General features: G+C 38.6%; 1 protein-coding gene across 2 annotated transcripts in view; it reads right to left on the bottom strand.

The window, feature by feature from the left end:
- The window catches only part of GRIK2 (glutamate ionotropic receptor kainate type subunit 2), a 925,501-nt gene that overhangs the window by 359,988 nt on the left and 547,119 nt on the right, over window positions 1-18,394 (bottom strand). For both annotated transcript variants that reach the window (XM_075597530.1, XM_075597529.1), the window contains one exon: window positions 10,628-10,771. In XM_075597530.1, the coding sequence (XP_075453645.1) occupies window positions 10,628-10,771 (144 nt within the window). The remainder of the gene's footprint in view (window positions 1-10,627; window positions 10,772-18,394) is intronic.

Genomic DNA, 18,394 nt, shown 5'->3' with positions numbered 1-18,394 from the left:
ACGGGGAGAAGGTTGCACATAGCACAAAAACTATCGCCGCACTCCAGTCTTTCCTAAGAGAAGCGGATCTCCCTAGGCTGAGCAGGTTGGAGCACGAGGCGATCCAGAAGGACTTTTCATTAGAGGAGTTGGTAGGGGTTATTAAGAACCTAAAACCCTCCAAAGCCCCAGGCCCTGATGGATTTTCCAATTTATATTACAAAAAATTTGTGGGGATTTTAGCGCCGCACATGCTCAAAATGTTCAATGGGGTATTGTCGGGGGAACCCTTCACGGCACACATGCTCCAGGCGTCGATATCCTTAATACATAAGAAGGACAAAGATCCCACAAATTGCCAAAGTTATAGGCCGATATCATTAATCAATTCAGACATTAAAATTTATTCTAAACTACTGGCTAATAGATTGAGTGCAATCCTGCCAAGGCTTATTCACCCAGACCAGGTTGGTTTTATTAGGGATAGACAAGCGGCCGACAATACCAGAAGAATAATAGATATTATTGATTTCATCAATGCCAACCTGATCCGTGGCATAGCACTAAGCTTAGACGCGGAGAAAGCCTTCGACAGGATTGACTGGCCATACATGGAGTCTACGCTCGGAGCATTTGGGTTCAGAGGGAAAATATTAGGGGCAATAAAAGCATTATACACAACCCCGGCAGCCAAGGTAGTACACCAAGGCTTCCCATCGGAGCTGTTTAATATCAAAAGCGGAACTAGACAGGGCTGCCCACTCTCGCCCCTGTTGTTCGCCTTATGCGTGGAACCGCTAGCAGCGCACATTCGTAGCAACCCGGATATCTCCGGAATCCAAATTCTGTCACAAGAACACAAAGTGGCACTATATGCAGATGATATTATTCTGACACTGACAAGGCCACTCACCTCGCTACCCAATCTGTTTGCCCTACTGGAAAGATTTAATAGCATCTCGGGTTTTAAGATCAATCAGGCTAAATCAGAGGCGCTCAGTCTGAATTTGCCGAGAGACATGGAGAAATTAATAGAAATTCATTTTAAATTTCATTGGCAGCCGAAAACGATAAAGTACCTAGGGGTACATCTTACTAAACAGAGCTCCACTCTCTATCACGCAAATTATCCAAAGCTCCTAATGGCCTTGACAAAGGAGCTCAAAATATGGTCCACTTACGGAATTTCCTGGATTGGCAGAATCTACTGTGTTAAGATGAACCTTCTCTCACGTTTATTATATCTCTTTCAAACTCTCCCGATACCAGTGGTACGATCAGAGATCAAAGAACTACAAAATTCAGTCACAAAATTTATTTGGCAAAATAAAACACCACGAGTAAAAATGACAATTATGCAAAGATCCAGAGAGACAGGGGGCCTGGCAGTGCCGAGTTTGTTGGCATACTATAAAGCTGCCCAATTATGCCAAATTACACAGTGGCATGGGAATCCAGAGCTGAGACGATGGGTGGCGTTGGAGAAGGAGGTTTGCGCCCCGCTTGCAATCGAAAACTTAATTTGGTACCCAAAAGCTAGACTGAAAGACCTAAAGGACCCACTGTCCTCCGTGCTCAACTCACTGTCGGTGTGGGAAGCAGCCAAAACTAATCACTCATTAACCTCTAAACACACTTTAATGGCCCCACTATATGGGAATCCAGATTTTGCTCCGGGATTGGTAGGCAAAAACTTCACACTTTGGCAAAACAGGGGGCTCCACAGACTAAAAGACCTGGAGGGGCGTGACACCATTAAACCATTTGATCTATTACAGTCAGAAACTGGCATTCCCAACACAGAATTTCTTAGATACCTCCAGGTCCGGGCATTTTACACCAAACACACTATTAGACCGCCGCTAACTAATTTTGAGAAGCTCTGTGGTCGGGGCACCGACCCACGGGGACTCATTTCTGCTTTGTACAGGGTGGTGGTCGGTTCCGACGGTGATGGTTCACACAAACCCAGGTTCATGACACAATGGGAAACAGATCTGACGGGGCCACTAGAAGACGAAGACTGGACTGAGATTTTTAAGGCTGCGGCGAGCAGTTCGATCTGTACAACATTAAAGGAGAACTCATATAAAGTACTAATGCGGTGGTATCTCACCCCAGTTAGAGTGGCAAAATTCGCGCCGGGAGCTTCCCCGCTCTGCCCCAGGCAGTGCGGGGAACAAGGGGACCCGTGTGGATCCAAATTAGAGATTGGCTACAGAGGATCTTTTTGGGCCTCAAAATTCAGCTAGATCCGTGGGTGTTCCTTTTAGGCAAACCCACGACAGACGTGTCTAGATCAGGGAACAAATTGATCGCACACTTTGCTACGGCTATGAGGTGCGAGACTGCAGCATTGTGGAAACAGAATGCAATTCCATCATTAGACAAAAATCGGAATAGAATTTGGTTTCTTTGCTAGATGGAAAAGTTGACAAGTCTGGTCAACGACACTGGCCCAAAGTTTCAAAAAGTCTGGTTGCCTTGGCTGGCACAGACGGACATCCCAGGGGTGAGCTATGCCTCCATCTGGCTTTGATAGCAGCAAGTGAGTTCTCCTTGGATGGCGGACAACAACCGCAATTAGTCACATATGAGGGAGACAGTAATCCTGCCATGGGAAGACGCTATAATAGGTTCATTACCCCCCTAATCACTACCCGGTGCCTCGCCGAAACAGATGGGCGTGACACTTGAGCTACGGACCAGGAGCGGAGAATATCGTACATCAGAGAGGATTCCTCTGCCCCCCCCCTCCCTCCCACCCCCCTTCCTATCCCCATACCCTCCTGTCTCCCCCATTCCCATGTCGGTATGAATGATGTTTGTCCCATGGAAAGCTTTGTACATTGAAAATGTGACAACTGTATGTTATACTCTGAAAAAAACAATAAACAGAACGTTGAAAAAAAAAAAAAAAGATTGTTTAACAAGATAACATGGTCAACAGTATCAAAAGCCTTTGCAAAATGTAGGAACATTGCACCAGTAAATAGTCCCAGTTCCATTCCATAGTGGATCTCCTTGCAAACTTTTAGGAGGCTAGTTACAGTGGAGTGCTTGAGGCGAAAGCCAGATTGGAATTGGCTAAGGAAATTTGTCTTGGTATAGTAATTGTTTAATTAGGAGTGGACACATTTTCCCATGACTTTGGATAGTATTGGGAAAAGAAAGATTGAGTATACAGATACTTGCCTAAGCAAGAAAAGAGCCCTTACAAAAAAAATATACAAAAACAACAAACACCTATCACATTGTAAGGGTTAACTTACTTCCCCCAGTCCCTCTCTTATGAGACTGGGAGGATAAGCCCCTTTCCAGCCTACCACACCAAAGTCTCAGTGGTACCTTAAGGCAGGTGGCCCTTCAGGTCAGTGGTGTGCAGGTGTCTTGGTGTGCTTGAGGGTCCAGCCTCTGGCAGGTTCCTAGGTCATCTGCATACAGCAAAATAGGCCTGATCCCCACGTGTCTTGCTTTCAATATACAGTCCTCCTGTATATTCAAGACCCTCTCCTCATACCAGCACTGTTGTGTGCTTAGGAAAATCTCTCTCCTGGGTATCACATGAGGCATTTTAGAGAGCTCTCATTAGTCCAGGTGAAGTCAGACTAATTGAGTGACTGCAATTAACCAGCCCCATGCTGGATCCATAGCTCTGAGGCGGCTTTATCCAAATAGGGATAAGTCCCTGTTACCAGCTCAAAAGAGTGCTAGATAATGTAGGGTAAATACCCCAATAGAGGTGTAATGACCCTTAGATTATGTCTAGTACACTGGCGACACACTTTATTCGAGCTCGGCTAGTCCCACGAATTCGGGTACTCGGGTGTATTGAGGTTTGTGACTGTTTTCTGCCCGAGTGCATTGCGTTATTTTCCAGGCAGGGATTGAAGCATTTTATTCCCGCTGGCTGCAATACTGCACAGTATATATATATATATATATATATATATATATATATATATATACTGCATTACAATTCATGAATTAATGCCATCTGGTAGACACGCGAAGCATTGCAGCCTATTAAATCCTAATCATTATCATTTAACAGATCAGCCGCCCGTCAGCCAGGCATGAACCATGGCTGGGAAGGCAAACGCAACGGGGCTTGTCTGAGGTGAGGAGCGGCGCATTCCAGGTATCTGCCAGGTACATACTGGGTATTTGCTCGAATAAAGTGTGTCGCAGCAGTATAATAGCTAGGGTAATCATAAACCTCTCTAGGTTAGGTCTAATCTGGATCCAGAGACCCGTGGTCAAATAGATCTAGATGTTGCTCCTGATATAAGATTTAAGGGTCAGCTGGTGTCACTGTAGATAGAGAAACCAATAACAGTAATGGTGGATTGTTTACGATGACAGTATAATAACCAGATGATATCCTAGTTGATAGAGTATATACCTAGGATTGGTGTATAGCACAAAGAGTATTGTTGGATCAATAGGGTTGATATTGTTTGTGAGGAATACATAGCGTCAGCTAATGGAACCCGGATGGAGGGCACTGTGACTATAGTAGGAGTGTGTACTGTCCTGATCGGTTCACCGTATGGCATGATTTGAACAGGCAGATCTAATATCCGGTAAATAAACTGGCTTGGTTTAAAAGCATCAGGAGGTATCTAGTATCAATGTAGCTGTTTGTCAGTGAGTGACTACCTTTGTTGGCCTTGTATAGTCGCTAATATAAAGTGCACTTGTATCGGGTCATTGGCAATTATTCTCACAAGGGTTATATACTGTACTTAGTCCCTGGCGTATGTATGTACTGCCTAAGAACAGGCTTGTTTATTCAGCTCTTAGTTTGTCACCGTCTGACCTGATTTGTATAAACAGGTCTAGTTTCCTGTGAAATAAAAATGTCTGGTTTTACCATTTATTGGCTAGTATCTTATACCGATGTAGTTTTTTTAAAAGTGAATTACACACTGAATAGACCTTGTGTGTATTAGTTTCAAACACACTGGTATAGAGCTGCATAGAGTAATTTTCATTGAGAAAGTAGCCAGAATACAGAGTAGTTCTGCCGTCTCAGAGATTGATTGTACAGACTTATCCTAGAATACTGTGACTCTATCCTTCGTGCAGACAGGACTCATTTCTGTGGAATAAACAGGTCTGGTTTTTCCATATAACTGATGATATAGTGATTTAACAGTGCATTCCCCACTGAGCAGATCTTGTGTGTATATTTATTAGTTTCAAACATACTGGTATCGGGCTATATGAAATAATTCTCATTAGGCTCACTTTATTACTTGCTTCGATGAGTTCTCCGATTTGTTGCTGAAGGTCTATTGGATTTGTGGCAACAATAACAATGTCATCTGCAAATTGTAGGTGACTCAAGTTAAGTATTCACCATTGATTGTGTTTCCTTTCTCTTCCTAATTCAATGTCTGAACAATTGTTCTAGTGTTGCATGAAAATGCTTTGGTGCCATGGTGTCTCCTTGTCATACTCCTTTTTTGATCATTATTTTGCTTCTATCTCAATGTAATCTAATGACTAATGTGGCATTCTCTTAATGTTCCTTATAATATCAATGTACACTTCTTCAAAATGTTGTTTTTTTAATGCATTTAAAACCAATGAGGTGTAGACAGAATCAAGTGCTTTTTTGTAGTCTATAAATCTTAAACTGAGTGGGAGAACATATTCATTACTTCAGGAAAATAACTTCTTGTATGACTTGAATGCTGTCCATTGTGTTGTATCCACTTGCTTTATAGGCTGAGATAAGTCCATGGTCTTGGTCTGTTGCAGCTGTTTAGGGAGTTTCTTCATAAAAATCTTGTAAGGGATTAAAATAGATTGGGCTGTAGTTCTTGAGGTCTTCTTTGTCTCCTTTCTTGTTAAGGAGGATAACTATGGCATTGTTCCAAAATGTTTCTGTTCTTCAAGAAGCATGTAACGAGTTTTGCAAGGATTTTCTGTACTTCTTCTCCCCCAGCTTCTATCATAATTTCTGTTATTTCATCTTCCATATGGCTTTCCCATTCTCCCTGGATTTCTTTATTTTTCTATTCTTCTAGAAGAACTCATGAAAGACAAATCATTGGCGGTCTCTTCTAGATCTTCCTCTGCTTGATTATGCCCTGTGATATCTGTGTTTACATACAATTTAATGTAGAAGTCTTCAACTCTCTTTATGATAAGTGCACAGTCTTTTATTTTTGATCCATCGTCTTGTTTAAGTGCAATGACTTCCTTCTTCTCAATCATAAGTCACTACTTCGTCTACTTTAAGATTTTGTTATCTATGATAGTCTTTTTCACCATATCACAGTTACATGTTCATACATACTCAGTCATACATTTGCGGATCATCTTGCATAGCTCTGAATATTACATTCTTGCATCGTCAGACTGCTTCATTTATTTTTGTTACTTTGTAATTGCTTTGCTTCATCTATATGTTCTTATCCTGTTTCGCTTACTCCACGTTTCTGTGCTTTCAACTCCAATCTTTATAAGGTCTCCATAATTGCTTGTTAAAGTGTCTCTATGAATTTAGAGCAAGCAGAATGGATTTTTAGCTTTTGTTAAAATCATCTGCTGTTATTTTTGATGTTCCTGTGTTGATTGTTTTCATCTTCTTTCTAATCAATTTTCTTCTTTCCACTTTCGTATTGAGATGTAATTTGCAGTGAACCAATCAGGGATTACTCTAAACTAAAAACCTAAACTAAAAAGCGCTAGACCTAAAAAAAGGTGCACCAAATGAAAAAAGTGACTACTACCAACAGTTAAGTGCACTGTGATAGAAACCATATACTAAACCCACTGATAACCTGTGATGGAGAAAAATGGTCGGATAACGGCCGCTGCATCTGTACCTTGATGCCTTATTCCATTCTACTACATGTCATTCAACCCCGAGGTTCTATAACAAGCTAAAATAATAATTCTATTAAGACATGATCACGATACTTCCACTTACAGTATGAAAAAAGTGCAACCATTCCTTTCTCCCATTTTACTATCTTTAATTCCATTTAGCTCATCCCGAAACTCTGTGAGTTGTGACAAATAATACAATCTTAATCAGTGACTAAAAGCAATATTTTTCAATTATTTATTCTCCATTGTATCCTGTATAAAAAGCTAATTCTGATTCCCTACTTTACAACTGCCGAACTCTCTCCAGTGAAGCAGGACTGAAAAAACTGGAAGGTGAACTTGAAAAGATTAATTGGGATATAGTTGGCATTCGTGAAGTAAGATAAAAAGATGAAGGCCTCATTGAGCTCAAAAGCAGACACCTATTATATTACAGAGGTACAGAAAATGGAAGAATCAGTGTAGGCTTCATCATTAACAAGAGATGGAGAAACAACCTAATGGAGTATGAAAGCTCACCGGAAAGATCAGCCAGAATTGTCATTCAGTTGACAAAAATATACTAGCTTCAAATAATCGAAGTGTACAGTATGCCCCCAACATCAAGTCCCACAGAGAAAGACATGGAAGACATCTACCGTACCAGGAAATCAACAAATTTAACAATAAAGGACATTGTTACCTCAAGATTATTATGGGAGATTTTAATCTGAATATAGGTGTCCAGCAGAAAGACGACGCAGCAGTTGGTAAGTGTGGTTGCTGTAACAAGAATTAACTCTGAGACAGATTGCTAGAATTACTTCAAGAAGAATACAAATTGAAAACAAAACATGGATTGGACCCAATATAATATAAAGAATGAAACTGACTATATCCTAGTTAACAAAAAATACATGATCGAAGACTGCACAGTCTTTAACCGTTTTGACACAAGTAGTAATCCCTGATTGCCAACATAAACAAATGCAATCCCCGGCGCATATATCTGACAGAAAACATTAAATGGATTACCACTCTAATGCACTAATGTCCACACAAAAAGTCCACAAGTGTACTCAATTCTGAAATAATTCCAGTCCTGGATCCTGGATCCAGGGTACAATGGAGAATAAATAATTGAAAAACATTGCTTTAGTCACTGATTAAGATGGTATTATTTGTCACAACTCACAGAGTTTCGGGATGAGCTAAATAGAATTAAAGATAGTAAAATGGGAGAAAGGAATGGTTGCACTTTTTTCATACTGAACGTGGAAATGTTGTGATCAAGTCTTAACAGAATTATTATTTTAGCTTGTTACAGAACACAGCGTTGAATGACATGTAGTAGAATGGAATAAGGCATCATGGATCAGATGCAGCGACCGTTATCCGGCCATTTCTTGAATTGGTTTTTCGAGATCTCCCTAAAAAAAATTCAATATTTGCTGCGGCAGAATAATGGCCCATCGGATTAACACATCAGGGGTCCCTGCTGTGTAAATCCTACCGGGGACTACAAGTCTATTAAAGACGTGCAGTAAGAGTTAGGCAGAATCAGTCACTCTAACTGCGCCCCTCTAACAGGCGATCGCGGGGGTTTTATTTACATTTTGAAACACTACAGTAGTGTAGCAGGGTGTCTCCGGAGCTGAACCGGATTGATTTCAGGTCCGGGGACCCCCTACTTCCCGAGTTACAGGCCCCGTTATGGGGTGCCAGTATACCCGCCATGTTCAAATCCTGTGGGTCATGTGACCGTGGGATCCAAACAAAGCAGAGGGATAAAGGCACCCCCATAAGGGGAAACAAAGAGTTGATCGATTGGACTACCGCTTGCTGTAGGACAAAGTTGGGGCACTCACCAGTGATGAAAATTAAAAGTCCCATAGGGGGCCTGTAACTCGGGAAGTAGGGGTTCCCGAGGCTGAAATCAACACACAGGAATCAAACACCCAGAACCCATAAGATTGGGGGTAATCCTGTAGGACAAAGAAGGTCATTGACTGGATTCCAAAGAGTATAAAAAGACTAAGATAATGACCAAAAGTAAGATGTGAAGAAAAACTTAGAAAATGTGTTGGAGTAACATGAGAAGTGAGGCTTGAAATCGCACTACCTGGAAGATCAATAAGGAGGCCTTCAACAAAAAGTGGATGAACACGAGCTAAAGTTGATATATTAAGGATGGGCAGGTTCACGGGTTCAAAATCTGAACTTCACAAACTTTCATGTTTGTTTGTTAGTTCCAGTTGAACCTTGGAACAAATTTTAGAATCTAAGCAAAATTTGTGCCAAAAGTCAAGAAAAGTTCATCCTCGGATTCATTTTTCTTTTTTTTTTTAAAATAAATTGGGTACACATCTTTTTAAATTATTATTTTTTTATGAAATTATTTTTAAAGTTTGCAGTTCTAGTAGTCATATTGGTCCTAAAAAAGGCAAATTCTTTGGAGGTTGTGATACCTCTAAGCAGATCAACAGATTTCTTAGATTATATTTTAGTGTTAAGAGCATTCAAAACCTCATAGGTGTTTTCTTCAAGTGTAAACATAATAATTAATTGAGTTCTAATAAGCCATTACATTACACCTGTAAATATGCAGTGAGTTCTATTCGAGAGAAAGGTAGTAAACACATTAACTATATGTTAACGTCTCCTCACTACTGTATATTATATTGAGGGGATAAAAAGATTGAAAAACATGGTAAATAGGAGTTAGCAGAAAGGATATCAGATATTCCCTGAAATAAATATTGCTTGTAGATAGATCCATATAAACAAATTATGTTGGCAAATTGGAAATAAAAAGTAGGTGTATAGATGTCTAAGGATTTGAAAGAAAGTAAAATAACCTTGAATGAAATGCAGCATTTAATACAAACCAGCTGACACATTTGTAGGAGTGGTTGTGGCTGAGATAAATTTGGGGGAAAAAGGAAAAACTAGTCTTCCTACTGTGTTTTAGCAACAGTGAGAGTAAGAGAAGGAGTTGTCGACTTTAGCAGTGTTAAGCAGGAAAAATCACAGGACTTTGCAAAATAAAAAATTTAGAAAAATAAGAAAATGTTAAAAGCGCCTCAGAGCAGCATATTTGTTAGTGGTACTGCTATCCGCTGTGATTTCAAATAGAATATTACCTGTCATTGTTGAAAAATTAAAGCGCTCTGTCTCAGACAATTTGATTGATAGCTGATGGTGTGGTTATCTTTGGTACTGTCACAGAATTTTGAGTCCTGAACATAGAGTTAATTCTTAAAGCCAGAGAGCTAGTGTTTCAGAGAAGAATGTAGAGGGTCAAAAACAGAACTTTGCAGGGCATCAACAATAAGGGAAATGAAAAACGAAGAAAAACTACAGTAGTTAAAGGGACATAGAAGGCAATAGTTTACCCCAAAGTCAAGATAATTAAGAATAAGGAAGAGAAGATAATGAAGGGTAAGAATAAGATTGACAAAAGTCAAATGCTGCAGGAACATAGACTGAATTTGTACATTTCACCACATTAATGTAGTTGAGGACTTTGGCTAGTGTTTGCATGCAGTTCAAAAGCCTGATTGCAGATGTCAAGGAGAAAGTGGAAGTTGAGACAGTAAATTGTGCAAAAATATACTGTACTAGATGTTTAGGAAGTTGTAAACAGATGAAACAAGTTGGATAGGCAGATAATTACAGAGATAAATATTGTCACGTGTTTTTTTTAAAGTGAAGTTAAATGTTCTTTTATTATCTAATTAGGATTACCTTTTGAATTAAACACAACCACACATACTGTGCAAAATAAAATGCTCTTAGAATTATATGTTGAGCAGTGACTTACCTCTTTAATGAGGCTGATAAAGCGGGATCCAAATCGCCAAGGCTTGTGGCGATTACATTGTAAAGAACTGACTGTCATTTGTGAAAACTGCTGAACAGCTACCGATACCACATGGACTGCGTCATACATCAAAGCTGCATCAGTCTGAAATTAAAAGGAAATCAATGCAGTGTAAAAGTGATAGCTTTATGGTAGATAGAAAAGCAGTCAGCAAGCAATAATATATTTAATATACTCTAAATTATACAAATTAGTCAATAACAAGTCTTCCCTGGACATGTCACCACATAAGGACATTTAAATTCAGTAAAATATATGGTAGTGCATTATTCGGTTCCTCCATGGCTCTCTGTCTAACCTGGCTTTCTAACATTGTGACGTGATACACAACAGTAACATCTCCATGCGTTTTGTCATGATATCACGACTTCATTGGGGGTTATTGCCATAGTCTGGCAGTAGCAGTTTTATAGTCCCAAACTCATTAGGTGGTTGTAATTGTATAAATAATACCAGGTGTTCTCAAATTGAGAAACTTCAATTGTATAGTATAATATATTTGTAGGCTGTAGAGGGCTCAAATTATACAACAGTATTACAATTCGCATACAAATTACAGCACCTGGTATACAATATTATACAATCATAATTTTACTGAACGGAGTGGAAAACAACATTGACACCAATATATAGCGATCTTGAAATCCATATCATAATCACTTAATTAAATAAACCTGAAGTCATAAATGACCTCAAATGTTAATATATTAGTATCTAGTAACATAGATCCCCACATCACTCTATTATGGGATAATACCAACTGAAAATTACATTGAATTGGACCCAAATATAAATGGATCGTAGAAAGATGTTTATAAATGTGGATGAACTCTGCAATCAATGTTTGATAACATATATTACTACATAATTCCATAATCTCAATATTAAGATGGTCATTACTAGTTAAATAGCTTTCCAAGCAAATATGCCAACATTGCTTAGGCAGATCCAATCTGTGATTGTTTTATGTGATGGGATTCCCAACTCCACTGAAGACATACAATATAGCCACATATGTGAAATACATGTGATCAGTGGGGACGGATTAATCCCACCAATATGTGACATCATTTTGTGACTAAATATACAAAATAATTAAATTATAGGTAACAAAATATATTTGTTATATGTGTAAAGTATGATAGTGATATTAAACTAAGTGGTGTGAAGTAAACTATAATTATAATTGTGATAAATATATTAAACCTAAGGAATACCATTTCTCAATTAAGGTGTCTTATGAATTAATTAATAAAATATTCATAGAACAAAACCAAGAATCATGACAAAAAAAAACCTGTCCCAGAGGGACTGTGAATTAACACAGTCAACCCAGACTTGAAAGACAGCTTCCTCAGCAGAACCAGAGGGAACATAGCTCAAACAACAGTACTGACATCAATGTATTAACTTAAACCTTTCAGATATAATGTCCCCATGATATATATTCAATATGTCTCTCTGAGGCATAATAATTTAAACATATCCCCTCCCAACAAGGATGAAGATAGCTTAAATGCCTACCAGAGAGGGAACATGGATCTTTGTTGTGGGACTGGGAATAATGCCTTGATAGACTGTGTAGATGGTACCCATATTGTGGCGATGTTCCAAAAACCATGTATTTAAAGTACGACCAATATACTGGAGACCATATGAACATCAAAATATATACTACATGAGTCGATACAGTCTACTGTACATGTACCAAAACTAGATATTCTACTCCTTTTGAAAAGGAGGTTATCTTATCTGGTATTTGAAGGTGTTTACAGGCGAGACAACAGCTCCTACCACATGAAAAATTACCAACTAATGGCGGCCTCCCAACTGAACTTCCAATATTAATCGGTTTCAATTTACTAGGAGCTAGCATAGTTTTTATATTTCTTGCCTTTTTATATTCAAAAAAGTAATTTTGTCCAATAATAGGATCACTTAACACGATGCTGCAGTGTTTGTTGAGTATATCTTTAATCCAAAATGCTGTTTGGTCATATTTGGTGATGAATTTAAAGTGATATTTCTCTCTCTCTCTCTCACTCTCTCTCTAAAATAAAAAATGAATAGACAAAGACAATACCATTCTGTGGAAGGTATCGTCAATTCATTTTTGATTATTAAAGCTCGGCTAACACAGTACTGATATATATATATATATATATAGTGATAACATCACTGTCCTCTAGGTGCTGGAAAAGGGGAGATATGGGTCTTTCCAATGCACAAAGAGTTAAGCTCCCTAGAGAAGCCAGCAGCAGCAGCTGGCTAATTGAGCTGGCTGAACTCCTGATTTCTCATGGAGTTTTAAAAGTCACAATGAGAGAGACTGACTGCTGTCCCAGAGAAGGGCGACCGAGAAAAGTTCTCCCCAGCTATGTGAAGCTGGCACAGTCTCCTAGGCTGGCTAGACGGTTGCGCAGAGCCTGCTAGGACTGCCTGGGTTGTTACTGCCAGGAAGAAGAAGGAAGAAGTAGAGACCGTGCTGAAGTGGGGTTGTCCTGTCCTTAACATTGGAATTACAAAGTGGAGATTCGCTGAGCTCTCATGGGGCTGAGCTCCCCTAGGAAGGAAGGACGCAAGACCGTGCTGAAACAGGGACGTGGGCTCCAAACCATGGAGTAACAGATAAGCGAAACACTTTATTGCTGTGTTTAGAGACTATATATGATCAGCTTCAACAGTACCTATTTGGGGTGGTAACCAGCTTATCTGTCTATCCAGGTAGTAAGGGTTGAAGCTGAATGTGTAGTTAGTCTCCTAAGAGGAGTAGGAGTTTATTTTATGATTTTGTTTTGACTTAAGGGACAGTGGGCCTGCCAGTGTATATTTATCCTTGTAAATAAACCCCATATAGAGAAATACTAAGTTTCCTACCTTAAATCTAGGACACAAGATCCTACACTGTGACAGAGACATCACAGTACAGTGGCGACCGCCTTTAGTCTAAATCGGCAAGATCCGCGATTTTCAGATTATCCCGGTTATGTGCGGTTTTGTGTCATTTTCGCCCGAAGTGAACTGCGTTATTTTCACACTCGTGATATTAGCGTTTTATTCTCGCTGTCTGCAATACTGCAATGCCGTGTAAAAACTCAGGGGGGCGTTTGCGAGCTGTTGTCTTGGAAGTCTAATACCTTCGCGGTTCAACCTACGTCAGTACACAGTTTGCGTGTGCGCGCACAGTAATTGTAAATTTGCATATTTAAAGTATACATGCATTTGCAGTGCTGTGCTGCTGTACAGTATGTCTCATTTGAAAATTGTTGAAACGCATAGGCGTGTACAGTACTGTAACAGTGTCACATTTCGGCATACAGTATACAGCGCTCTCCACCCGCTCAGGATAATTAACTGCACTGCAGGGTATTTCAACTTCCTATCTTCTGTGCAATGCAGTACATCTCTCCCACACCATTCCTTTGAACGTGTGTCTGGTTTGAATCACATTCCTGTTTGACAGCAGGAATTTACTGCACATGCGCCTGTAACTTTGCCCACCACTGCTTGCTTGCCTGAGTGAGTGACCAAAAAAAAAAATTAAAAATTAAAAAAAAAAAATTATTGTAATTTTTTTTTATTTTCTCCACAAGCCTGCAAAAACCATCTTACTGTATTACGATATTCAATCTGTGCTGTACAGTAGCTTTTGACTGCGACCCTGTGCGTTTGACTGCACATGGTTGATTTGTGTGCTTTTTACGTACTGTATTTGGGGGTGTATTATTATGATGAACTGCCTTTTGAAATTAAATTATGTCTTTAGCTTTGAACTTCATACGCCTGTCTTTAATTTTTGGAATCTTGCCATTGTGTTTTGAATCCGTCCATAGCCGAGCTTGAAAGCCTCACTGCGCCTGCGTGTACTCTAAGCCTCTTCGAGAAGGGAGCTAGCTGCTTACTGTGCATGAGTCACCCACCCCCCCCCCTCTCCACAGAGTCATTAATTTTCTGAATCTTGCCATTGTGTTCTTAATCCGTCCATAGCCGAGCTTCAAAGCCTCACTACGCCTGCGTGTGATCCTTTTTCAGATGGGAGCGATTTAGCTGCTTAGTTGCTTACTGCGCATGAGTCACCAAAACCCCCCTCTCCACAGAGTCGTTAATTTTCTAAATCTTGCCATTGTGTTCTTAATCCGTCCATAGCCGAGCTACAGTACAAAACCGCACTGCGCCTGCGTGTAATTCTCTTTGAGACGGGAGCTTTGAGGCTTTGTTTATGGCAACGTTTTGGAAAATCCCTTCTCGAATTTGATTTGCACAGAGCATCACCTTGATATATAATAATATTAATAGCATGTTTTTGTATAGCGCTGTTAGTTACAGTATATGTAGCGCTTTGCAGAGACATTTTGCAGGCACAGGTCCCTCCCTGTCCGGTGAAGGTCACAATCTACTGTTTGTTTTTGGTTCCTGAGGCACAGGGAGTTAAAGTGACTTGCTTTTTATGTACTGTATTTGGGGGTTGTATTTGGGGGTTTATTGATCAAATTATTATGATGAACTGCCTTTTGAAATTACTGTACTGTACTCTACAGTATGTAATTTCTTTGAACTGCAGCACAAATAATCCTTCATCCCTCCCCCACGCACACACAAACTATTTTCGACAGACACCTCCACAGAGTCATTTATTTTCTGAAGTTAGTCTTTGTGTTTTTAATCCGTCCCTAGCCGAGCGTCAATCGCCTCACTGCACCTGCGTGTACTCTAAGCCTCTTTGAGATGGGAGCTAGCTGCTTACTGCACATGAGTCACCCAACCCCCCCTCTCCACAGAGTCATTCGACAGACACCTCCACAGAGTCATTCATTTTCTGAAGTTAGTCATTGTGTTTTTAATCCGTCCCTAGCTGAGCATCAATCGCCTCACTGCGCCTGCGTGTACTCTAAGCCTCTTTGAGATGGGAGCAAGCTGATTACTGCACAGGACTCACCAAACCCCCCAAACCCTTTGAGGCTTTGTTTATGGCAACGCTTTGGAAAATCCCTTCTCGAATTTGAAATGTAAATCTGATGTACACAGCATTGTGAGAATTGAGAGTTAAAAAAACCATTAACTGATTCAGGTTGTTTTGTCATTCATTCTTATACTGTAGGGGTGGGGGGGCAGGGGGAGTGGTTGTTGTCAATGATTATGATTACCAGGAATGTGAATAAATATTTATTTTATTTCATCAGGAACAAAAAAATAGAAAAATAATCATGAATAATACATAATGCAGTCTTTATTAAGTTCTTCTGGCAGATTGAAATTGGATAAACATTTACAAAACATTTGTAAAACATGGAGAAACATGAATTATGCACATTTATAAGAATATTATTTAATAATATATATACTGTAATGTATAATATATATATATATATATATATATATATATACATATATATATATATATATATATATATATATATATATATATATACACTGTATATATATATATATATATATATATATATATATATATATATACAGTATACATAGTAATATTATTTTTTCCGCCTTTATCTTGTTCCTCATTCCGTGTACAGTACAGTAGTTCATTGAGAGAGGAGAGGTTTTGTGTACATCAATACTGCTGTTTATATACTGTACATTTTACTGTACATTTTACTGTACAAAACAGATTAAACTGGACACAAAACCCCACCTCCCCACAGGCCACCCTTTTTCCTGAAACGACAAGAAAATAAAAAATTAGTGCAGTTACAGTATGTGCGTACTGTATTATGGCATTGTGCGATGTGTAAGAAAAAAATTGAGCAGTTAGTAGGCAGATACTGTAGTACTGTCAAACTAGTCTATACTGTATACTCTGACTACTGTTAAATACTGTGTACTGTAACCTGATGGCTGGTGCTGCTCTCTCTGTAAAGAAAAAAACTGTAACTACTGTATACTCTGACTATTGGGAAAGAAAAAATCTGTGCCATACTTACCTGTATCATACTGTACTTATAATACTACAGCACAGTACTACTTTACTGATGCTTGCCATTACGCGCGATGACAATGGGCAACACAGTGGCAATATGGTCTATATATTTATTGCAGCGTTCCACGGTGAGTACATCATTCCAAAAACTCATTATGCCTTTTTGGAGGGTTTCGCCACTTTCCGGATATGGTCCTTCAGCTGATGCCAGACCATTTCGATCGGATTGAAGTCTGGCGATCTGTCATTGGAAAAAAAGGACAATTAGTTTAAGAGATACAGTACACAGTAAAAACAATGGGAAAAAAATGAGACACGGTCTACTGCACTTACTCCGCTGGTGTCTTCACCCAGTTGATACCGCGCTCAAGGATATGCGCTGTTGACGCGGTGTGCTTCGGATCGTTGTCCTGGTAGAAGCGGTGACCATTGGGGAACTCGCGTGTGATATATTGCAGGGACAATGTTGTCTTGGAAGAAAGCTTTATTCATTATTCCTATAGCAAGAAAAGAAAAGTGCTCAAAAAACTGCACAATAGTACAGTACATTGCATACAGTAAGGTTACACTAGTAAAGTACAGTGCATAAGGCTACATTATATTTGATATATTTTACCTTCAAAGATGACAATGCATCCTGGTCCACGCCTAGAGATAGCACCCCACACATGCAGCTTCACGGGGTGTTTTGGCCGCGGCTTCAAATATATGCGGCCTTTTTTGTGGAATGCAAAGCTTGCAAATCTCTCCAGCGACACAGTAGACTCATCAGTGAAGATGCAATCCTTGAAAGTCTCCCCACTGTCGATCTATGCCTGGGCCTGGACCACTCTTATGATTTTGTTTGCGTCCCGTATCATGGGGTACGCTCTGTAATGACAAGGAATAAATAATTTTAGCGGTACAGTACAGTTTCCTAAACAACACTTTTACCTCCTGTACTGTCCAGTACTAACCTCACACGTCCATATTTCCATCCAATGCTGCGTCTCATCTTCTTTATGCTGCTCTCGGATACAGTCAGATTGTGCTTTTCCTGCAGAGTGTTTTTGACCCTTAATGCACTCTTCTCATCATTCTCCTCACTTATTTTGTCCACCAGAAGAGTTGTCTCCCTACAATGTAAAGAAAATATATTGTTTTATTAATATGCAGCAATATAAAATGTATATAAAAATATACAAAATATATATACTGTTGTACTATATACTGTATATACAAAATGTATATACTGTTGTATTATAAATATAAATATACAAAATATATATACTGTACTGATATAAATATACATATACAAAATATATATAATGTTGTAATATAAATATAAATATACAAAATATATATACTGTTGTAATATAAATATAAATATACAAAATATATATACTGTACTGATATAAATATAAATATACAAAATATATATAATGTTGTAATATAAAAATAAATATACAATATATATATACTGTTGTAATATAAATAAAAATATAGAAAATATATATACTGTACTGATATAAATATAAATATACAAAATATATATAATGTTGTAATATAAATATACAAAATATATATACTATTGTAATATAAATATAAATATACAAAATATATATACTGTTGTAATATAAATATAAATATACAAAATATATATACTGTTGTAATATAAATCAACAGAAATAACAAAATTATTAGATTTAAATTAAAATTAATTTTATTATAAAGTTGAATAAATATACTTACACGTTAGTTACCCTTGGTGCCCTTTTGCGGTCTCTTTT

The sequence above is a fragment of the Ascaphus truei genome, chromosome 4, assembly GCF_040206685.1.
Source record: "Ascaphus truei isolate aAscTru1 chromosome 4, aAscTru1.hap1, whole genome shotgun sequence".
Taxonomy (NCBI): Eukaryota; Metazoa; Chordata; class Amphibia; order Anura; family Ascaphidae; genus Ascaphus; species Ascaphus truei.
The sequence above is the reverse complement of the archived record's forward strand: the minus strand, read 5'-3'. Positions and strand labels throughout refer to the sequence as shown.